The sequence below is a fragment of the Pongo abelii genome, chromosome 9 (genome assembly GCF_028885655.2).
Source record: "Pongo abelii isolate AG06213 chromosome 9, NHGRI_mPonAbe1-v2.0_pri, whole genome shotgun sequence".
NCBI classification, from domain to species: domain Eukaryota; kingdom Metazoa; phylum Chordata; class Mammalia; order Primates; family Hominidae; genus Pongo; species Pongo abelii.
In genome coordinates, this window is record NC_071994.2 from 3,958,936 (window position 1) to 3,983,412 (window position 24,477).

The 24,477-nt window shown below is 49.5% G+C and overlaps 1 protein-coding gene across 3 annotated transcripts in view; it reads left to right on the forward strand.

Moving 5' to 3' along the window:
- SHANK2 (SH3 and multiple ankyrin repeat domains 2) overlaps nucleotides 1-24,477 on the forward strand; it is a 694,542-nt gene that overhangs the window by 248,437 nt on the left and 421,628 nt on the right. For all 3 annotated transcript variants that reach the window (XM_054524157.1, XM_054524158.1, XM_054524159.1), the window contains one exon: nucleotides 13,738-13,804. In XM_054524157.1, coding sequence (XP_054380132.1) covers nucleotides 13,738-13,804 — 67 coding nt within the window. The remainder of the gene's footprint in view (nucleotides 1-13,737; nucleotides 13,805-24,477) is intronic.

The window sequence follows — 24,477 nt, forward strand, 5'->3', positions numbered from 1 at the left end:
CCTGTCATTTTGGAGTAGGAGATGATGTTCCTGAGCAAACGACAACAGCTGTGAGTCTTACTCCCTGGCCCATAGAAGCTGCAAGTGCACTCCCAACTTCTGTGAGGCTGATGTCTCCAGTTCTTGGCCTGAGTCCTGTAATCACTGCCTTTCTCCACCCTCTGGGAAAACAGATAATTAATTTTATTCTAATGATAGCAATGGTGAGGTTGCAAAAAAGGAGAAGTTGGGGGACAAATAAAGTTTAAAACCACCTACTTCACACACACACAAATAGCCAAAATTAAGAAGATGGACAGTGCCAAGTGTTGTCTGTGAGAATGTGGAGTAACTAGGGCATGGAATGCTAACTCTCCGCTCTGAGAAGGCAGGTTTCTTTTTTTTTTTTTTTTTTTTTTTTTGAGATGGAGTCTCACTCTGTTGCCCAGGCTGGAGTGCAGTAGTACGATCTTGGCTCACTGCAACCTCCACCTTCCGGGTTCAAGCTGGGGCAACAGAGCAAGACTCCATCTCAAAAACAAAACAAAACAAAAAGAACAACAATAACAAAAAAACTCATCCGACTCTGTGCTTAAGGCCTGCGTGTTTTGTGGCATGTACTTTTAGCTGAATTAAAACAGTACAAAAAATTAGGGGAAAGAGGCATGTGGAGACCTGTGCATGTGGAGTGATTTTGGAGGAAGTCTGGGGATGAATGCCGATCTTCTGAGTGTGACATTACTTACAGGAGCACCCCCTTCGTTTCTGCAAATGCTGAGGTGTTTAGAGAGGGATGCATCATCATGGCTTAGCAAAAATCGAATTATGTACACATGTGCCCCCAGCACATGCACACATGCCCCCAGCACATGCACACACACACATACACACACATATACACCACCAAGCAACATGTAAACAGTTGTGTAATCCAGTTTGGCAGTGTATTGATTTTCATTGCTCTATTCTTTCAACTTTTTATTTTATTTTTTTTTTTTTGAGATGCAGTCTTGCTCTGTTGCCCAGGCTGGAGTGCAGTTGTGTGATCTCAGCTCACTGCAACCTCTGCCTCCCGGGTTCAAGTGATTCTGCTTCCTCAGCCTCCCAAAAGGCTGGGATTACAGGTGTCTGCCACCACGCCCGGCTAATTTTGTATTTTTAGTAGAGATAGGATTTTGCCACTTTGGCCAGGCTGGTCTCGAACTCCTGACCTCAAGTCATCTGTCCACCTCAGACTCTCAGTGTGCTGGGATTACAGGTGTGAGCCACCACACCCAGCCTATTCATTCAGCTTTTTCGGTGGGTGTGACACTTTTCATAACCGAATCATGGGGATGGGAGAGGCAGTGGTTGCTTCTGCTCCTGCGTGTCCATCTATGACAATCGAGTGTGCAGTAGCCTCTTCCTACCCTCTGCTCCCTGAAAACAGACCACGTGAGGGGAGAGATTCTCAAGCCTTGTGCAGGTTCCAGACACCTCTGACCTGGGTGTTTGCTGGGAACCCTAGGTGTCCCTGAGGAAGGAAAATAGATTCTGCATACTCTTGTGCTAAGCAAGTTGTTCTGGGTTGAATGGTGTCCCCCTAAATTCCTGCATTGAAGCCCTAATCCTCAGTACCTCTGAATGTGACTGTAGTTGGAGATGGGACCTTTGAAGAGGTAATTAAGTTAAATTGAGGTCACTAGGCTGGGCCCTAATCTGAAATGACCAGTGTCCCTATAGGAAGAGGAGATGAGGACACAGACACACAGAGAGGTACCACGGTGTTAGGACACAGAGAGAAGGTGGCCCAATGCAAGCCAAGGAGAGAGGCCTCAGGAGGACCCAGCCCTGTGGTGCCTTGATCTCAGACTCCAACCTCCAGGACAGTGAAATGATAAGTGTCTGTGGCTTATGCCGCCCGGTCTGTGGTGCTTAGTGACGGCAGCCTGATCAAACTCATACACAAGTGCACCCCACTGTCAGCCATGATTTCTTTCTTTGGTTACTCTCCTGCAGAAAATGGTGTTCAATTTTTGCTTTGGAACCAAATATCATTGCTAATATCCCTCTTCCCTTTTTTTAAGCAGGAGGCTGTGCCTGGGCTGTTGTACAAGAGAACTTTCTGTAGTTAGAGCCACATGAAGCCATGCGTGTAACGCTTGCCTTCGCCTAGGCTTTGGAATCGAATGGACAGGGCCTTCCTTTATGCAATGAAGAAATGTCACTCATTTGAGCTCTCAAAGCCTGTTTTCTGATGTGCAGAGCAAGGATCATGACAGCTCTACTTCCTCAAGGCATGCCGTGAGGGTGGAATTTAGAGACTGTATTTAGATGCTGGGCTGTGTGTTGTGTTGGGTAAACATGGGTAGTTATCGTTATGATCAGCTTGATCACTCTCCTCATCGTTACAGCACTGGAAAGCCAGCCTAGCAACATCTGTAATCCCCACAAATCTCCTCTTCTCACAACAGACTCAGCCTCCCTCCTTCTGTGCCGTGAGTCTAGGTTTCCTGGAGGCCAAGTAGAAAAATCTAACTGCCCTATGGGCTCACGCCTTTCTAGCCCCAGGGTCCCACCAGAGCCACTCTCTTGAAAATCATTCCTCTGCAAACATCAAAGAACTGTTGCTTTTCTCTCAAGATTTCTGGGAGCAAATGATGTCCTTCAATGCCATTGCTATTTCAAAGGAAAAATTTACATTTTATTGGCAAATCCTTCTGGGAGAGGGAGGTTGCATTTGGTCCACATGAAAGAATTATTTCCCATTCTTTTGTGTGTTGTTAAACTAACACGCTGATGTTTTTCGAGGTTTTTATTCCCTTGACTGCCATACGTATTTCACAGGACCGAGGATAATACTGCCCAGAAGGTCTCTTCTACCCTAAGAGGAGTAAGGGGCTGTGGCCTCCTCCAAGGAGGTGGCCGGTTTTTCCCCTGGCTGACGTTTCAACATCTTGGCTGGAAACTGAACGACTAAATGGAGGTAGATCAGTTGGGTCGTGGTTTGACGTTGATGTTGATTAGGTCAGAAACTTTCAAATGCTGAAAGTGGTTTTCCTCCTCATATATGATGCCCCCACGCTAGCCCCTGGTTCAGCATTTCCCTTGTAATTAGAGTCACCTTGGTGCTGAACCCCAGCATCCCTGGGAGGTAACTTGCCAATATCGTTGCAGCTCCGGAGGCCTGGTCTGAATTCCAGATTGCTGTGCAGCCTTCGGAGCTTCTGCTTGATCCTAGGACCAAAAGAACAAGGTCAACCAGGTCACCCAGAACACCTGCAGATCCCCATGACCGTGTCTGAGCTGCAGTCATGGCAAAATTGCAGATTGGAACTGCGGCAGGAAAAAAAGCGCAGCCACTCCCATGCACAGGCAGAGTCTGTTTCCCTCCTTGGCAGCTTGACATGCTGTCTATGTGGGGCACTGTCCTGAGGACACCCTGTAAGGAAGCCAGCCTGGTCTGTTGGGGGATGGGAGGATGCATGGAAGAAAACAGATGTGTTCCAGCCAACAGCGAGGCCCATGTAAGCCCATCCTGCACCTGCCACCCAGGCTGACCCTCTATTTAAATGCAGTCACAGGAGGGAGTCCAGAGCAGCAGTCCTCAGATCCATGCAGCCCTTAGTTTTAGCATGGTCTCTTAAGCAACAATCTGTTTCACTGCTGCACTAGCAGGCAGAGTTCACTTTTCTTCTCAGTCTATTAAGATTTTTTTTTCTTTTTTTTTGAGACAGAATCTCACTCTGTTGCGCAGAGTGCAATGGCACGATCCTGGCTCACTGCAACCTCCACTTCCCAGGTTCAAGCGATTCTCCTGCCTCAGCCTCCCGAGTAGCTGGGATTACAGGCTCATGCCACCATGCCTGGCTAGTTTTTGTATTTTTGGTGGAGATGGGTTTTACTATGTTGGCCAGACTGGTCTCAAACTCCTGACCTCAAGTGATCTGCCTGCCTCGACTTCCCAAATTGTTGGGATTACAGGCATGAGCCTCCATGCCTGACCAAGTCTATTAAGTTTTATCATGAATCTATGTTGTTGTATCCGATGTGTCTTGGTAAGATATTTATCCAAAATCCGATCCTGCAACTGTCAAAGATGATTATGTAGATTTCTCCTGCTTATCTGCTAATGCGATGAATTATATTCGTCAATTTTCTTATTTCTGAAATACACTCACCTGGCCATGATATCATCTCCTTAATATATGGATCTCTGCATTCAATTTGGTGATACTGAATGGTGCTATTTTAAGTCATTTGCCAATTATTATTTGCTAATTAACTATTTTAATTCTCATGATAGTCATAGAAGAATCATACTTTTATTCTTATTCTCAGTTTCAGGAGCCTGAGAGGGGGGAGGTTGTCTGTGGTATCGGTGCTAGAAACCTCCCTCTGGGGCTGTCCAACGTCCACGCCTGTGGTCCTGACCACCACATGGTGCTGCCTGAGTGAAGTCTGGCCACAGTCAAGGGGGTCCCCTTTACTCAGCTGTGGGAGGGGTGCTGAAGGCTGGACCTGCTCCACCTTCTGTGGGACTGAGGGGCTGTTTCATCCCCAGCCTCTGGGGATACTGACAGAGGAGACCCAAGCAAGTCTTACTCAAATGCTCAGGGTCCTCCTCTAACCTGGGGGTCTCACTGGGTCACCCGGCATGGAACTGCTCCTACAACAGCTTCCCAGTCCCCAGCTGCTTCCTCTGGCCGGGGAGCCTGGCCCACGACGCCCCTGAGCCGGCACTTCAGGAGGTGTGGACGTTGCTTGAGTCAGCCCTGGCTCTATCTGGTCAGCCCCGGCAAGTTAGACGTAAAGTCCCGGAGCAACCAGGGGCTTCTGGGTAATACACATCGATTTGCAAAGGCCCTGGCCCAGCATGGGGTTTTAGCAAAGCCCTAGGGAGCTGTTCTGGAACCACAGAGGCCTCAACTGCCTCTCCAGATTCTGGGCTTTAGACTGGGGATGGGCAGAGATTCCCTTGAAGTTTGCAGGGGAACTCGGCGACCCCTGACCTTGGTGAGCCGGGATCCCAGGCCCACTCCCTGCCGTGCTTGGAGGATGCCTGTAATTAAAACATTCTTATCAGGACCTGGGGTCTTTGGGCATCAGTGGCTTCCTGAGTTGCCACAGGAGTCTGAAACAGATGACGCACCGTTACCTGGAAGGAAACAAAGACGGGGACATCCCAAGTGCTTGGTTTCCCTCGTGCCTTTCCGAGGAGCCATTTTCCAGTTACGGCGAGGAGGTGTCAGGATCACAGAGACGCCTCTTAACAGCTCTCTGTGTTGGGAGGCACATTTCGTTTTGGCAAGAGAAGAAGGCTTCATCGGGGCAGTGGAGTGGCTTTCCTCCAAGTTCTGGCTGCGGATCCCAGGAGCTTGTTGAACAAGTGATGAGGAGAGAGGTGGCCTCCACCCTCGCCCGGGCTCTACCTCTTGGTGTCAGGGAACAGGTCACACTGTGGGCACCGCAGCAAGTCCACAGCCTCTCCAGGGCCCTGGCCACCCGAGAGCCACCCTCAAAGGTGACAGTCCCGCTCCATGGCGTCCTCACCACTGTGAAAAGCATTCGCATGTGCTGCCTGTGTCCCAGCCCCGAGCAGGAAGGCAGGGCTTTGTGGCACCTTGTCGGAGCCCGGGGCTGGCCTGGGTGACAGGTGCAACAGGCTGGGCGCTGTCTTTGTCTGTTCAGGCTGTCACATCACAAAATACCATAAAATGAGCTGGGTGCAATCCTGTAATCCCAGCACTTTGGGAGGCCTAGGCCAGCAGATCACTTGAGGTCAGGAGTTTGAGATCAGCCTGGCCAGCATAGTGAAACCCTGTCTCTACTAAAAATACAAAAAATTAGCCAGGCATGGTGGCATGCGCCTGTAATCCCAGCTACATAGGAGGCTGAGGCAGGAGAATCACTTGAACCCAGGAGGCAGAGGCTGCAGTGACTGGAGATCATGCCACTGCACTCAAGCCTGGGTGACAAGAGCAAAACTCCATCTCAAAAAAAAAAAAAAAAAAACACAAACAAAACAAAACAAAAAACATAAACTGTGTGGCTTATAGACAATAGGCAGGGATCCGTTATAGCTCCAGAGGCTGTGAGTTCACGATCAAGGGCCAGCAGATGGGCTGTCTGATGAGGACCCACTTCCTGGACGGCGGTCTTCTTGCTGTGTCCTCACATGGTGGAAGGGGTGAGGCTCTCTCTGCAGCCTCTTTTCCAAGGGCACTAATCTCATTTATGAGGGCTCCACCCTCATGACCTCATCACCTCCCAAAGGCCCCAGCTCCTAACACCCTCACATTGGGGCTTCCATTTCAACACATGAATTCAGAGGGGTCCTCAAATATCCAGACCACGGCAGAAATCTGCACGGCCCCTGGGCTCAGGGAGAGTCATTTCGTTATTCAGAATGCAGGCTTACACGAAGCAGGAAGAGCATCAGAGCAGGCCAAGTTCAGTGCGAGGTGGTATAGGATGCAGCACTTTGTGGTGTTTAGTGAAGGGTGGGTGGGTGGGCTTGAGCCCAGGAGAGGTATTTTGCACACAGTGCTGGAGCTGTCTAGGGAGCTGTCTTGAAAGGGGTTGCCTGATATAATAGGAGCAGTGGAATTCAGATCCTCGGAGAACTGTGGCGAGGACCAACCAGACAGCCCCAGGTCCTCCTCGCCTGCCTGTCTGGCTGGCTCATTTCCCACCATCAAGCCCGTCCAGGTCCCAAGTCCCTGTGGGGCCGTCCTTGCTCCCGGCACCACCCCACTCCACCTTCCACCATCCTGAGACCATGCCATGCCTAAGAGCACCCAGGCTGTTCCTCGCATTTCCCCGCTGTATTAGTCTGTTTTCACGCTGCCGATAAAGACATACCTGAGACTGGGAAGAAAAGGTTTTAATGGACTTACAGTTCTACATGGCTGGGGAGGCCTCACAATCCTGGTGGAAGGCAAGGAGGGGCAAGTCCCGTCTTACATGGATGGCGGCAGGCAAAGAGAGCTTGTGCAGAGAAACTCCCCTTTTTAAAACGATCAGATTGACTGGGCACGATGGCTCATGCCTGTATTCCCAGCACTTTGGGAGGCTGATGTGGGCAGATAACTTGAGGTCAGGAGTTCGAGACCAGCCTGCCCAACATGGTGAAACCCCATCTCTACTAAAAATAGAAAAATTAGCCAGGTACGGTGGCAGGCGCCTGTAATCCCAGCTACTTGGGAGGCTGAGGCAAGAGAATCACTTGAACCTGGGAGATGGAGGTTGCAGTGAGCCGAGATCGCGCCACTGCACTCTAGCCTGGGTGACAGAGTTAGACTCCAAAAAAAAAAAAAACCATCATATCTCCTACCGGGTCCCTCCCACAACACGTGGGAATTATGGGAGCTATGAGATGAGATTTGGGTGGGGACACAGAGCTGTTGAAAAAAAAATGTGGGCTCCCTCCTGACATTCCTGCATCTTTGGGGGTCCCTATGGCCCTGAATGCCAAGGGCAGAGCCCCCAGGGCCCCTGGCAGGGTGTCCATCTGCTTTCCTCTACTTGTTAATGCCAGTGCTAACTCTTGCAGGGGGCTTTGTCAGCACCAGCAAAAGGTCCCCATCTCAGATATGATGGCTTCATTCCAGGAAAACCCAGTTGAGGGCACCGAGGCTTACAACGGGGGGTGATTCCCACAAGAACTCATCCTGTGGTGCCGTCATCACACAAAACTTCAGCCATTGATGCTGCCTGGAACTGTAGATCACACTTCAAATGCAGGATGTCAATCATAACGTCACAGCAAAGGCTCCGGAAAGTGATGCTAGCTCTGTCTTGGGGCAAGAGCTAAGGGGAGCCCCCTGAGAGGCAGCCCCCAAGGACATAGCAAGAAATCCCAGCTCTGAGGGAGACAGGTGGGGAGGCGGTAGGAGCTGGGACCTCAGCCCCACACTTGGCTGAGAGAGGCCAGCGAGGGAGGACGCCCTCTGCATCTTCCCTGGAGGCCCCGGCCTTCCCTTTCCTTTGAGATCCACAGAAGAGAAACACAGACTGTTGCTTTGTGTTACATAACTCTCGTTTAAATGTCCATAAAAGGCCTTCCTCCTTCCCAGCCAGCAGATATGGAAGTGAGAATTAGGATGATTTAGAATGTCAGTGAGGCGTCTCATACAAATACCCAGTGTGGTGCAATGACACTGCCCAGGTGGCCGCCTGCTGCTCTGCTGTCCAGTGGCATGGCACAGAACTGGCTGCCCATCGTCCAAATTCTCCCAGCCTCCTGTCTGTCCAAGGATGCTGGCTGGGCCCCAGCCATGGAGACATCTTGCCTGTTCCTGTTTTTCAGGGCTCCCTGTTATTGTCTGTCCCCAGATGCCTCCCAGGGCCATGGTTTCTTGTCACCTCCTCACTGCAGAAGCCAGGGTTCCCTTTGCTTCACATGTGGATGCCTCCCATGACCTGCCAGTCGGTGCCTTCTGCGCTGACCTCTGACCTTCCTCCCTCCACACATCCATCTTGCCTGTCTTGCTGGCACATTCACCGCGTCTGACATCCATTCTCCAAACCTTTGTCTGAGCTGTAACCCCCGCCAGGTGCTCCTTCTCCAGGTACTCCAAAGCTGGCGATGGCTTGCGAAGGGACGCGACAGGAAGTCTCTCTGCATCCCATGGGGGTGAGGGGCTCCGTCCTGCTCTGGGTTTCTTTAAACCCTAACATTTCCCCCTCAAGGTTGCATTATGGCCGTACCCTGCAGGCAGGCATCTGCCTGTATTACCAAAATGTCATTTGAAACAAGGAAGGAGGAGGACAGTTGAATTAATGGGGGAAAAACAGGCGAGGTGTAGAAAGCAGAGTTCTCATTTCTTCACTGGCTCCCCTCCAGGCCTCTAGGGCTCTGAAAAACCTGGACAAAGCAGCCTCCGTTCTTACAGGACTTGTCCTTCCCCTGCGCAGGGCACTTTTCACCATAGAAGATTCTGTGGGTGCCCAGCCTGAGTGTGGCTTGTCATAACCCTCGAGGATAATTTGTCATTGTTGTTTCTTGTGCTTCTGTTTTTTACAAAGGTGTTTGAACTGTGATTATATCATAACTTTTTAAAAAAATGCCACAGTCCATGAAAATGACAGTGTATTATATGCTAAGGTGATTAGATGAAGAGTTTGAACCCAAATGGCTTGAGTGAATGTCTTGGCTTCGGTGCTAACTATGACGTGGAGCGAGTTCCTTATCTCTCTGTGCCTCATTTTCCCCCTCTGTTGAATAGAGATAATGGTGCCCACTTCATAGAGCTGTAAAATCAAAAGAGGTCCCTCCTGGGAATTCACTCAGAGCAGCGTGTGGCACCTGAGCCCCAGCTGTGTCTCTGCTGTGAGTATTCTTTTCGCTGCTATGCACACCTGCAGCTACAGAGACAGACCCCACACTCTGCCTTCCTCATGCACCCACACTCTGCCTTCCTCATGCACCCAGACCAGCAGCCTGACACCAGCTGGACAACACTGAGCAATGCTGAGACGTCACATAAGACCCAGTTCCCTCTTCCTTCTCCCAGAAGACTTTTACTGGGAACCCATAAGCCAAGCATAGGGCGGGCAGTGCCAGAGGACAGGCAGGAGGCTCCTTTCTGCCAAGAGGATTTTCTAGGCCTTGAAATCATCAAGGGGAGAAACAGTCAGACAATTATCACGAGTAAATGTTTGCATTGTTCTCATTTGCACTGTGAGTTGAGTCCTTTAGACCAGCAGGGAGGTGCCTGGGCTTAAGCTCCTAGGGCTTTTCTTTGGAAGGAGAATCCCGGAATCACTAGGGGATGGTCCACGTGCGTGTTATTTCAGCAGCTGTCCTAGGTGTGTGTTCCAGTGCAGACGTGGGTGTGCCCTTGTGTGTATCTGACTGTGCATTTTTGTGGGGTGCTGAGTGACCTGGGGGGTGGGTTACCTTTACAATGAGCAGTCTGCAGTGTTTGAAGACATAGCCAGTCATCATTTTTCTAATCATAGCAAACTTTTTTTTTTTTTTTGAGACCGAGTCTCGCTCTGTCACCGAGCTGGAGTGCAGTGGCACGATCTTGGCTCACTGCAGTCTCCACCTCCCAGGTTCAAGTGATTCTCCTGCCTCAGCTTCCTGAATAGCTGAGACTACAGGTGCATGCTACCACACCCAGCTAATTTTTGTATTTTTAGTAGAGTTGGGGTTTCACCATGTTGGCCAGGATGGTCTCCATCTCTTGACCTAGTGATCTGCCCACCTCAGCCTCCCAAAGTGCCAGTATTACAGGTGTGCGCCACAGTGCCCAGCCCATAGCATACTTTTTTAGGGTTGATTGGTCACGTGCCAGGCACTGCTCTAAACCTTTACTTGTGAGATCTCAATAAATCCACACACCAAACCCATTTCACAGGTGAGAAGACCTAGGTTTGTGGATTACACGTAATGCCCAGTGTCACATAGTGCAAGTCTGGATTTACACCCAGGCAGCCCAGGCCAGAGCCCATGCCCTCCACCTCTGTGGCAGCATCCGTTCGCCAGACCGCCAGTTTCACCTCAGGCATTCGGCAAGGGCTGGTCTGCAGGAATGCAGGAGAGATGCCTGGGCCTTGTGGGCAGGTAGGTCTAGTGCCATCCTGGAGCCAGCACAACCATCAGAGGCCTGGAAAAGGAAATGTCTGGCTCAGAGCAAGCCAGGGCATGGGTCCACATCACCTAAGTCAAGTTCCCAAAGCTGAGTTGGAGGTGGGCTGTAGGAAGAGATGGTCCCCTTTTGGGAGGAGGGCACCTCAGCTTCTGTCTCTCTGAATGTGGCCTGGAGACATGCTTATCTCTAAAGCCACCTTTTCTACGTTCATGCCCAAGGGAAGCCACCAGTCAGGAGGCTTCCCCCACATCTTAGTCCATTCTCACACTGCTATGAAGAAATACCTGAGACTGGGTGATTTATAAAGAAAAGAGGTTTAATCGATGCACAGTTCTGCATGGCTGGGGAGCCCTCAAGAATCTTACAATCATGACATAAGGCACCTCTTCACAGGGTAGCAGGAGAGAGAATGAGTGTCAGCAGGGGAAATGCCAGACACTTATAAAACCATCAGATCTCATGAGAACTCACTCACTATCACGAGAACAGCATGGGGAAACCACCCCCGTGATTCAATTACCTCCCACCAGGTCCCTCCCTCGACATATGGGGATTATGGGGATTATAATTCAAGATGAGATTTGGGTGGGGACACAGACAAACCGTCTCACCTCACAGCTCTGCCCTGTGGTCCTGCCCATAAGTCTTTGGGCAGAGACCATCTAACTGTTGAAACCAAGGGGTGGATCTGATGATCTCTGAATTCCTTTCAGGGTTATTTTGCCTTCTTCCTGAAGAGTGGCATACATTTGTGACCAGATAGCTCTGTCACCCTCTTCTGTCAAATCCAAGAAGTCCGACAGTCTTCTTTCATTTGTCTTATCTCCATCCCCTTCCATTCAAACTGGCAGTGATCCTGTTCTTATAATCCCATACATTATCAAGTGATGTTCCAGCCATACCCTCAGTGTTCGTTCTGTTGCAATGTGGATAGGCTTTTTCACTTTTTGCCGTATGGATAGACTGAGAATCTTCCAAATCTTCAAGCTCTGGTTCCTTTTTGCTTAACAATTCCTTCTTCGATTCATCTCTCTCCTTTTGCATTTTACTGTAAGCAGTCAGGAGGATTCAGCTGCTCCTTCAGCACTTTGCTTAGAAATCTCTTCAGCTAAATATCTGATTTTATCGCTTACACAGTCTACCTTCCACAAAAATACTAGAACACAGTTGAGCCAAGTTCTTTGCCACTTTAGAACGAGCATCACTTTTCCTCCAGTTTCCAGTAACGTGTTCTTCATCTCCATCTGATATCTCAGCAGAATCATTCTAACATTCGTATTTCTAGCATGCACCTCAAAACTCTTCCAGCCTGTAATCATTACCCAGTTCCAAAGCATTTCCATAATATTTTTAGATATTTGGTTTTTTTCACCAACAGCATATTTATTAAAAAAAAAAAATATATATATATATATATATGTGTGTGTGTGTGTTTGTGTGTGTGTGTATATATTTGGCCAGGCACAGTGGCTCATGCCTGTAATCTCAGCACTTTGGGAGACAGGCTGATCACTTGAGGCCAAGAGTTTGAGACCGTCCTGGCCAACATGGCAGAACCCTGTCTCTACTAAAAAAAAAAAAATACATATATATGTATGTACATATATTAGCCAAACACAGTGGCACATGCCTGTAATTCCAGATACTTGGGAGCCTGAGGCACAAGAATCACTTGAGCCTGGGAGGCAGGGATTGCAGTGAGCCAAGATCACATCACTGCACTCCAGCCTGGATGACAGAGCAAGACCCTGCCTAAAAAAAAAAAAAAGTGTGTGTGTGTGTGTATATTATGAGACATTTCAGAATAGCCTGCTGCTGCCAACGGCCAATCATTCTAAATAAAGTCCCAAATTATTACATAAATTTGAGCTTTAAAAATATTCTTTAAGAAAAAATAAAAACTGAAGAGCGACGACTTTCTGAGGAATGTGACCTAAAGGAAAAGTCCTTTGAGGCCTACAGATGCCCTAAGTAAGGAAGAAAAAAACACAAAACCAAAAATCACCCACCCTACCTTACCAGATCACCTCACAAGAAGAAAAGTTGATTTAAATTAAACAAATGAAGTAAGCCCATGTTGGGAAGATGTTACAGATATCTGTAACACAAGAAGATGTTACAGATATTTGTTACAGCCACACCCCACTCCTGGCACTAAAGTCTGCATTTGTTTATAATTTATTGTAAAGAATTGGCTCATATGATTATGAGGTTGGCCAATTTGAAATCAGTAGGTAAGGCTGGAAACTCAGGCAGGAGTTGATGCCTTAGTCTTAAGGAAAAACTTCTTCCATAGGAAACCTCAATTTCTGCTCATAAGGCCCCCAGCTGATTGGATAAGGTCCACTTGCATTATGACTTGACATCAGCACATTGTAGATGTATGTGTATTTCTCCAGGCTGGCATCTGAATGCCTGGCTCTTTTGTGGGTTATATGCATTGGCCCTGAGCCCAAGGTCTCTCCTTCTGAGACACTGTGTGCCTTGCCCGTGTGGTCTCTGGTCCTGGCCTTCCTTATGGGTCTCCATGGCCATCCTAGGATACTTGGCTTTACCTGCCTGGCTGCTCTCCCTTATCAAAGATCATGTATCTTTAGGCAACAGATCTGTAGGGCCTGAGTTGGAACAATTTCCTGTAGGTGATGGTTTTTTGTCACTCATCTGGCTATGCATACATCTATGGATAGAATTTTTCCCACAGAACTGAAATCTGATGAGTTTTAAATGCTTTTTTTGAGGTTTCCCCTTTTCTCCAGTTATGTAGATTGGCATGCATCTAATCAGATAAACGGGGCTCCGGGGTATGAGAGCGGGAACCAATCAAGCCCCGTGGGTACACAGGACATAGTCAATGGGGAGATTTCCAGACTCAGGCCTGGTTGAATCCTCAGCTGCTCTCTGGGTAATTTGCCCCACATGCCTTCTGGACAGAGGCCCCCACTCATATAGGTTGTAGAGCAATGACAACCTTATCATCATAGAACAGCCAACTGCTTTGAGAGAAGCAAGTGTGGTGGTTGGCAAGGTGAGTGGATGAGTGTTGATAGATATTGCGGCTGCCATTTTAAGAGTTGTGATTGGACTCCTTTTGGTGTTAGGCCTTCAGTGATGTAATAGTATATGCAGAAATCATTGTTCTGCAGGTGACACTTAACTTAATGTGATTTTCACTTTGCAGGTGGCCATAATAGCAGGCAACTTTGAGCTGGCAGAATACATCAAGAACCACAAGGAAACAGACATTGGTGAGTAGGCACGTGGAGAAACTGTGTTGGGATTTGGTTTGGAGATGCTCTGAGGAATCAGTCACTCACCAGCTTTTTAAAATGCTCCTAAGATTGGTTTAGAGCCTGCTTTTAGCAAAACTTAACATAGTATTAGCCCATTTTCTGTCTCTGGTCTTAACTTTTTTTAACTTATAGTGGGGATGGGGCTAAGGAAGACCTTAGAGGTTAGGCCGTCTGAAACGTGCCTCTCTAGAAGGATGATGTTCTGATCTATTCTGACAGCCCCCGTTGCAAGGTTTCTTTCCATGTGAACGTCATTGATTTAGTAAAATGGGGAGAGGAACAGGAAGTGTTTAATTTATGCTAAGCGTTGGCGCTAGGATTCCCTATCTGATGTATGTATCTGATTTTCCCAATTAATGATAAAAATTGATACACGTCGTTATGCATTTGTCCAAACTGGTAGAATGTACAAGCCCAAGAGTGAACCCTAATGTAAACTATGGACTTTGACACTGTAGGCTCTCAGTTGTAACAAATGGCCCACTCCAGGGGGATGTTGATGACTGGGGAGACTGCACGTGAGGGGCAGGGGCTCTCTGGGTAAGCTCTATTCCTTCTGCTCGGTTTTACTGTGAACCTAAAACTGCTCTAAAAATATGACATCTTTTTTAAAAATCTAAAAAGAAAAGAAATCAAACTGGAGAATGTGCTAAGCATCAAGCAAGGGATGTAGGGCACGGCTCTTGATTGCTGAAACAAATTAATTTGCAGCTGATTTGGATGTGTTTATTGGAAGGTGCCGTAACATCCACGCTTCTATTTAGGCAAAGAGCTGGCGACCCGATGAGGGTGGAGAGAGAGCAAGTGGCATCCTCTCGGCTCCCCTCTGGTTGCCTCTGCTTCACTTCCTCCGCAGTTGTGCTGATGGCCGTTCCCCTTTTTAGTACCCCTTGTGCCAACCAGGAGGACAGTCTCTGGGGCTCCTCCTCTCTCCCATCGCCCTGCCATCGGCTGGGCCCAGTCTTGCAACTTGGATGAGCCCACTGGCCTGTTTCCTCCAGCCCCGCGCTTCCACAGGACCTGCAGCGGGGAGCAGTCCCATTGGACCGGCAGTGGTGAGCTTTCGAAGATGACATCACCCCATCAAAGGGGTCAGGGGGGTGCTCCTGGGTGTCGTTTATTGCCTGTGCCCCTCACCTCATTTTTGGCATCAGGGAAAGCAGAACTGTGTTTGGCTGTCGAGGCTTTACCGTGTGGCATGTGTGCCCTACATCGACCACGGCCGGTACCTGCCCCACCTTGGAGAGCCGCACGAAGATGCAGAGCCAAATCCATGGCTTGCATCATCAAGCACCTGTGCAGAGCCTAGGGGCCTCCCAAAGGCTGCACCTGACACTGACTTGCACATCCCTCCTGTGAGCCAGGGCAAATCACTTAATTGCTCTGAGATCCAGGGTTCTGCCAGGGCTGCATCAGCACCTCCATGAGCGCATTATAGAGATTGATGAGTTAATGTCTGCAAAATGATTTAGAAAATGAACTGAGCTCTCAGAATGCCAGAGACTGTCTTCCTGCTGCCTCCCTAATATGAAAGAGCAGCACACGGGCTAGCTTTGGTTTGAGAGCTAAAAATATCGGCTGCTGTGAAGGGAGTGGGACTCTCTTGACTAGGGGCACACAGTGAAGAAGGGAGGTGAGGGAGCGTGAGCACAGGTCCCACCCATGATGACAGGGGTTGTTGTTGGCACCCCTGGAGGCAGAGCCACCACCAGCTCCACGGATCCTGAGTTGTCTGGGATGGTAAGAAGCTTGGGCTACCCCATTGGGCTACCCTCACTGGGGCCTGTACTGCATAGAGGAAGGGGTGAAGTGGCTTCCTTATCCCAGCCCTCCACATGGAGCTGAGAGATACTGGGGCTGCTACCCCTGACCCTAAGCATTGCCCCATGGAGTCATAGCCACCATTCCTCCCTTCTGAGAAGATAAGGTCCAGCCACTAAACCCCCCTACTCAAAAACAGGAGGGGCCAGGCGCGGTGTCTCATGCCTGTAATCCCAGCACTTTGGGAGGCCAAGGCGGGTGGATCATCTGAGGTCAGGAGTTTGAGACCAGCCTGGCCAACATGGGAAACCCTGTCTCTACTAAAAATACAAAAATTAGCTGGGTGTGGTGGCAGGTGCCTGTAATCCCAGCTACTCGGGAGGCTGAGGCAGGAGAATCGCTTGAACCTGGGAGGTGGAGGTTGCAGTGAGCTGAGATTGCACCATTGCGCTACAGCCTGGGCAACAAGAGCTAAACTCCATCTCAAAACAAAAACAAAAACAAAACAAAACAAAAACCAGGATGACTTTCCAAGTACATTGACGCACCGAGTTGATTTCACAATCCAGCTTGGGAGACATTTGTTGTCTTTTCAGTTTTGAGATATAATTATTATTAATACCTTCCCTATTTATGATGCAGACACCTCTTTAGGAACAGAGAGGTTTTCATTATTATAAAAGGAATGCCCATTTGTTGGGTGAATACATTTTAATTACCCTTTACCTGTTCTGATCAATTATTAACTGTAAACAGCACCCCCCTATTGAGAGAGGGGGGCACCCACCACAGGCTCACGTGACTAACATATTTCGAAGTGCAAGGATCGAGTTTGAGTCTCTCATGTCTGTATGTTTGTAAAATCCCCAGTTCTGCAGGAAAGAAGCAGGACTGGCTTTTACAATCAGCTTACACACGGAGTCAGTGTCTGTTTTTCCCTGATTTTTGGGCTTTCCCAGGGCCCCAAAGGGAAAGGATAGTTTAGAAAATCTATACTTGCCCACGCGGTTCCTTGTGCATCTACAAAGAAGAAGAAAAAAAACCTCTTGTTTCATCTGAGTCGTCTAAGGGTTCATGATTATGAACTAGCAAATTGGCATCAATGCAAACTGTGCCATTCAAATCAATTGTGTTGAAAGTTTCCCCGAGAGAGAGATGAAGGGTGTGGAGGCTGTGAGTCCTCTAGGAACCTGACGCCTCTCAATGTGTTGATTGATCCAAGCACGGTGAATCTGTTGTGAAATCCTGAACTAATGCCTTCTTAACTAAACCTGTAGGTTGGAACCCAGTTGCTTCTCCCCTCCCCTGTGGTCACCCCCACTTTGCATAGCCCCTCTGGCAGGGGCCAGGTGCTGGGTATGTGGTGGGGAGGGTCTCGTGCTCTCTTCCCCACTAGCTTGTGTGTTTTTTGCCTGCATGGGTCTTGCTAACTCCTGCATGCAGGTCTTTGCCCATTGTTTAAGAAAGCTGCCCTACTTCTGGGTGAATGAATGAATAACCACAGTGAAAACAGTTAGCACTTACCAAGTACTACAGGCCAGCACTTCACGTACAGCATCACAGCCATGCAAACCTCCACGTCCAGATGCAGTTGTGGTCTCCATGTGAAGAAGAGCCTAGGCGACATGGCATTTGGGGTGGGGCTCCACTGGAAGCTGACCTCGAGGTGAGGATTTGAGGGCAAGTTGTTTATTGTGGAGGTGATACAGGAAGCACCAGCAGGGACTTAGGGAAGGAAGTCAGGGAAGGGCAGGGCACCAGCTGTACACATGTGTTCATGAGCAGTTGACTCTGTGGGCCCGCCCCGGAGGCTCAGGCCCCTGGGGTCTTCCGGGAACCTGCAGAGGGTGTGCCTGGGCATGTATTTACCCACCAGTAAAGTTCATGTATTTACCCACCAGTTCCAGCTCCTATGCATGCTCCCTCTGGGTACCAAGACCCCCATCAGGGATTTGGGGAATTGCAGGGGCCTGTGGGGATAAGCAGTGCACATACCTGGGAACAGTGAGTGCCAAGGAGATGCAGGCAGGGCACCGATGGCATCTTACATTCAGGACTTTTCCAAAGCCACATGCTGGAGGAATTGGGCAAACCAGATTTCAACCCCATGTCCATCTGATGCTGAAGTACTTACCTTGAGAACCTGTCCTTTCAACCACCACACCCTGCAGCCTCCCTGGTGAAGCTGAGAAAAACCTTCCACCATACAAGAGCTGCAGGCATCAGTGTGGACTGGGATGGGGCAGGCTGGAGAGGCTTCATAGAGGCTGGGCCTAGAACCAGAGCTGGGAAGGTGGGCGGAGGGAAGAGGAGGCTTCCTGGGCCACAGAACACCAACAGGGCGGTCCCCCCTCCACCATAGTTAGAGGGGTCTCTCCTCTCTGCTTCCTCATCTAGGCTCCCTTGCTCTGGGATCACTAGAGCTAAGCATTTGTCAGCTCCCAGCCAGCTCCCCAGCTGTGCTTAGAAGGCAGGGGTAGGCCTGGAGGAAGATGATGCTTGAGACCACATGGGGTGGAGCCTGGCAGCTGGAGAGAGTTGTCTGAGAACGGATATACTGATGGACTAAGGTCCCGGCCTCATGACTGTGCTGCCTGGCAGCCCCTGAGGGAAGCCTTTGTAGCTCACAGTGGTCTCTCACCAGGGCGGCTCGAGTTGCTCATCCTCTGAGCTTTCAAGAGACATCATGTTTTAGTCAGAACAGGTCCTGGCCACCCCTGCCCTCACCCGGGGCTCAGAGTAACTTCTCACCCACAGAATCTGTTGTTTTCTCTGCAAAGCCTAGGTTCCTCCACCTTCCACATTAACATTTCAAAGAGGAATGTCTTCTGTGACATTTCTCACCCACCATGAAATATTCAATTGTCACTGGAATGCTCCTTCCCAGAATGCTCTTAGCAGTGTCAGGGTGAGGGTCCATCAGGGTCACCCAGGAGACTTTCAGAGGGGAGGTGCAGCCTGGCCCTCTGCCCTGGGGGATGGAGACTGACAGAGGGAGGGAGGAGGACATGCTTTTGGTGCTGCAGAGTCACCTCCGTGGGATCACAGAACGAAAGAATTCCAACTGTGAGACCTTGGAGGCTGTCCATCCAGAGCACCAGCAGAAGGAACCAGCCCTGCCAACACATTGATTTTGGACTTCTGGCCTTCAGAACTATGAGATAGTAAATTCTTGTGTGTTTTTTTTTTTTTTTTTTTTTTTTTTTTTGAGACAGAGTCTTGCTCTGTCACCCAGGCTGGAGTGCAGTGGCACCATCTCGGCTCACTGCAAGCTCCACCTCCCAGGTTCACGCCATTCTCCTGTCTCAGCCTCCCAAGTAGCTGGGACTACAGGCACCCGCCACTGCGCCCAGCTAATTTTTTGTATTTTTAGTAGAGACGGGGTTTCACTGTGGTCTCGATCTTCTGACCTCGTGATCCACCTGCCTCGGCCTCCCAAAGTGCTGGGATTACAGGCGTGAGCCACCGTGCCCAGCCTCTGGTGGTTTTCAGCCACTCCGTTGGTGGTTGTTCCCACCAACCGAGTAGGAAGATAATGGCCCCAGTCTCTTCCCATCTAGAGAGGAGCCCGCATATGCTGAGGATGGCAGACTGCCTGTGCTAGAGGAGAGGCATCCTTTCTCTCAGGCTGTACTTGCACATGTCAGGTACCTGAAATGGCAGGTCCTGAAGACGCCTGCACTCTCACCAGCTCAAACACCTGTGTGGTCACCATCTTCCCGTGACAACTCTTTTTCTTTTTTTTTTTTTTTTTTGAGGTGGAGTCTATCACTCTGTCACCCAGGCTGCAGTGCAGTGGCACGATCTCGGCTCACTGCAACCTCCGCCTCCTGGGTTCAAGCGATTCTTCTGCCTCAGCCCCCTGAGTAGCTGTGATTACAGGTGCCTGCCACCATGCCCAGCTAATTTTTTTTTTTTTGGTGGGGGGGACAGTTTCAGTCTTGTTGCCCTGGCTGGAATGCAGTGGTGCGATCTTGGCTCACCACAGCCTCTGCCTCCCGGCTTCAAGCGATTCTCCTGCCTCAGCCTCCCGAATAGCTAGGATTACAGGCATGCGCCACCACGCCTGGCTAATTTTGTATTTTTAGTAGAGACGGGGTTTCTCCATGATGGTCAGGCTGGTCTCAAACTCCCAACCTCAGGTAATCTGCCCTCCTCAGCCTCCCAAAGTACTGGGATTACAGGCGTGAGCCACCATGCCTGGCCTCTGTATCTTTTTTTTCTTTTTAGTAGAGACAGGGTTTCACCATGTTGGCCAGGTTGATCTCAATCTCTTGACCTTGTGATCCGCATGCCTCGGCCTCCCAAAGTGCTGGGATTACAGGCATGAGCTACCGTGCCCAGCCCAATTTTTTCTATTTTTAGTAGAGACGGGGTTTCACCATATTGGCCAGGCTGGTCTTGAACTCCTGACCTCAGGTGATCTGCCTGCCTCGGCCTCCCAAAGTGTTGGCATTACAGGCATGAGCCACGGCGCCCAGCCTGGTGACAACTCTTCACTGAGCAGCTTTTTCACAGACCCTGTGCTAATTTGGAGATTCAGAAATATTTGCATGTCCCAGGCCCTTTGGGGGAGGGGATGACCATGGAAGATAGTGTTCCTCTGTCCCCTTCTACCCCCCAGATCTAAAAGTGATGTTTGAAGGATGGTGGAGCCTGTGCACCCTTCCTAGGTGGAGTGAGCTACTAATCTGTTGCTGTTTAACGGGAGCACACACCACACCCGCTCAGGAAAACAGGCTTTTCCACACACGTTGCTTCTCTGGCTGTTGCAGCTCCCACTCCCCCATGTCCTGGCCCCAGTCTTCCAGCTGCATCTCCCTCCCCTGCCCTCTCAGCATCCTCCATTCCCAGGAGCCTTCTATGTTGCTGGCATCCGCCCCTAAGACAGCTTCTGAACCACCCCACTCCTGGTCCTGGTCCTGACTGTCATCTTGACTCGCCTGCCCTAACCCTCTCCTACCCACTGAGGCCCCCGGTGCCCAGCGGCCTGTACGATTTGGGGTGCATCTGAGTCCCTTGGGGAGCTTGTGTGGAATGCAGGTGCCCAGCGCCACCCTCAAGAGTCTGACTCGGTGGTCGAGGGGCCCTCTGGAACTGTGGTTTCAAATCCCTCTGGTGGGTCTCATGCTGGATGTCCCAGCACCAGCTCCTCCTTTGCTTCTCAGGACCTGCCAGGCGTTTCTGCTCATCTACATCTTTCGCGGGCCTGCTCAGGACCCAGGGATGGGCTGTGTACCTGGTTCCTGGGGCTGCCACAACAAATGACCACCAACTGAGTGGCTTCAAACAACTGGAATTGACTGTCTCACTGTTTTGAAGGCCAGAAGTCCAAAATCAAGGTGTTGACAGGGCTGGTTCCCTCTGCAGGCCCAGGGAAGGATCCTTCCTTGCCTCTGAAGTTCCTGGGCTTGTGGATGCATCACCCCAGCCTCCGCCTCTGTCTTCATATGGCTTCCCCTGTGTGTATCTCAGAGGTCCTACTCCTCTCCCTTATACAGACTCCAGTCTTTGAATTTAGAGTCTACCCTAAATCCAGGATGATCTCATCTTGAGATCCTTCAAGTCATCACACCTGAAAAGACCCCGTTTCCAAATGAGGGTGCAGTTTAGGTCCCAGGGATTAGGACTTGGGCCCATCTTTTTGAAGACCACCATTCCACCCACTCTAGGGGCCTCACATTGCTTCATGACTTTTGTCTTCCCAGGCTGTTACCTCTTCAAGGACAGGTGATATCTGATTCTGCTGTCCCCACTGTGCTGGGCACGTGGTGGGGCCTCAGGCAATGCATGTTGGATGGATGGCTCCTCCCCCAGCTCTTGTTCACTCCAAGTCAGTCCTTCTCTCATCCTCTCTCTTTTTTTTTTTTTGGAGATGGTGTCTCCCTCTGTTACCCAGGTGGAGTGCAGTGGAGCGGTTTCAGTTCACTTCAACCTCTGCCTCCTGGGTTCAAGTAATTCTGCTGCCTCAGCCTTCCGAGTAGCTGGGATTACAGGCACCTGCCACCATGCCCAGCCAATTTTTGTATTTTTAGTAGAGGTGGGGTTTCACCATGTTGGTCAGGCTGGTCTCGAACTCCTGACCTCCGGTGATCCACCCATCTCAGCATCACCCAAAGTCCTGGGATTACAGGTGTGAACCACCATACTTGACCCTACTTTCTGCTCTTGACCTCAAACCTGCTTTCCCTAGTACCTGGTCTTGAGTGTCAAGGGTGGGACACATATTGGCAAATCAGTTGCTGGATTGAGTGTGTTTGCGAGAGGGCAGTGTTTTATCTGACTCGAACATTTTCAGAGTCCAGGAGCAGCCGAGCTCAGAGGCACAGAGAAGAGGAGGCAGTTGGAGGAAGTGGGCTGTGTTGGGTTTGATGTCGTGAGTCCTCAAGCCAGAGATTTCTGGATTTCTGCTTTAGATCGTAGGTGGCCATGTGGCTTCCTGATTCTAGGTTCTGTGGCTTGGCTTCCCCCACCGCGTATCCTCCATAACCTTCCAGGGTGCTGCTGTAGTCCTTCTTCCTCAGGGCGAATCTTTTGTCTGTTCCTGGCCTCTTGGGTGGGGATGGGTGGTGTCAGATGATCACCGGAGGACTTCAGGTTCTCCGCCTGCCATTTGTCTATCACTGTCAGCCTCAGGAATCATGGCGTTTCTGCATTATGGTCTTCAGCAAGACTTGTCTTATACAACTTAGCTTAGGAGAAATATGGATGAAGCAAGACCTGTCCCTTAAACTTGAGGCTGTTGGCTCATGCTTTGGCGTCAGGGCAAACCCTTGGTGCTCACAAGCAGAGCTCTCTCCTGTCGAGAAATGGAGGTGAGACTCACCTTTGCCTCTAGGGGGTTGGGTCACACTTCTCAATATGGGTCTGGTGGAAGCAAATTCCAAGCTGGAGGTGGGTGTGGGGTGGATGTTGGTGCTTCAAAGTGTGTAAATTAAAATACCACACATTTTTCTGACTTGCCGTGTACAGCCTGGTCAATGGGATGTTTTCCTTTAAAAAGTCTCTTTAAAGGATCAAGTGGCCTCCCTGCTAGTGAGGAGGGATCCTTTGTTTCCCAAACACAGAAGCAATCAGTGCCAGGAAATCAGTGCCCTTACGATGCTGGGATATGGCTTTAGGGGAGAAGACAATGAACACTGCGAGATGATGAATGGGTGCTCTGAGGTCTGTAGAATCCAGAAATGGATTCAAGTGTATCTCTTTAAAAGGTTTCAGCCTGCCGCGAAGCATTCTGTTCACAATCCGGACAGCATGTATGTTGCTGTTGTCTGATGCTGTGATGCTGTTTCTGTCCCCTTCCTCTTAAAAAAAAAAGAAAAAATTAAATGGGACCTCTGTTTGGTGATTTTATTTGCCAACTCAAAGAAAGTGATGGTTTAAATGCAGACGTGAATACCAAAGTTAATCCTTGCTTGTTGTCGTCCAGTGTTTAGCCGGCCGAGTAAATGAGCCCAGCAGGTTATAAAAGCTTTGCCATAGAGCCTGGACGATGGCTTCTGTGCGATGGAGATCCCAAACAGCAAGACTGTCTGGGTGCTGGGGAGCCCGCGTCCGAAACAGTCGTGCACACATTAAGCATGTTGCCAGCTGATAAGCTTTGGACTGGGATAACCTATTTTTTATGGTCTTTGTTGTTTTTGCTTTTGCCCGGCTTTGTGGGGAGATGCACTGTCAGATGGATTAAATGACATGGGTTGTTCTTCCTCAACCGAACAAGGTTTGTTTTCATACATCTTGTCCTTCCGCAGCTATGGAGAGAGAAGCAAGGGGTTTTTATATTTTAAAAGGAGGCACATTGAGCTGATGTGTGAGTTTGGGTGCCTGATTAGCCGACGAAGGAATACTTGGATACTGTTGCTAGGTTTCAAGACCGGGTGCCTGTATAATTATGCTTTAGATATGTATAGATGATGAATAGAGGGTGGTGTTTTCAAACAGATTGCTTAATGTAATATGTTAGGGGTGTGTGTGTGTGTGTGATTGTGTGATTGTGTATGTGAAAGTAAAATTCAGGCTGATTTTGAGCCATGATCCTTTAAAAATATACCTGTTTGCTAGATACTACCTGCTGTGAAATAAAATAGATCTGATTTGAAAAATTTCAGTTTACCTGGCATTTTGACTGTGAAATGTGCTCCTTCCAATGAGACACAAATGATGATCTGCAGTAAACACAATAGCCTTTGTGTTTGCAAGTAGAACCAGCAGCTTCCAAGGAAAACCCCAAATCTTCACCTATTTCATTTCATTAGATCAGAGTGGTCGGGGTCCTCGTTATTAAGTCCCCTCCTGTGCATGTTAAGAACAAACCCTCCCAAGGAAAGTCGAGATTGTATTTTTACTTAGTATTCTGCAGCAGTCACACAGCTGTTGACCAGATTCCCATAGAATATTTTCAAAACAAATTGCCGGAGAGGGAGGACAGAAAACCCCCAACAGACACAGCAGTTTCAAGGCTTATGGGAGCAGTTGGCCGCCTCTGTGACCTGTCTGTTAGGACTGACCTGTGTCTTGTCTCGTCCCCCTTCGCGGGACCGAGTGAGCTGTGCAAGTCTGCGTGTGGTTTCCGGTTTGTGTGTGTGCGGTGCTGACTCCACACGCCGGGCTGCTGGTTTTATCCGGACATAGCCAGCTCTGTTGTTCGTCTGCCACTCTGGAGTCTTGCTTGGTGTCATTTTCATGTCTGCTGAAGGGGTCGGTCACGTGCGTGTTGCTGTGGTCCTACTTTCTCCCGTGCGTATCTGTCTAGAAGTTTTGTTCCAAATTGTAAAGCGGAGTTGACTGGCGGGGATGGGATCCAAGGTGACCGGCTTTGTGTAAGGGCCACAGGTGGCCAGTGTGTTGGGTTGGGAGGGTATTTTTAC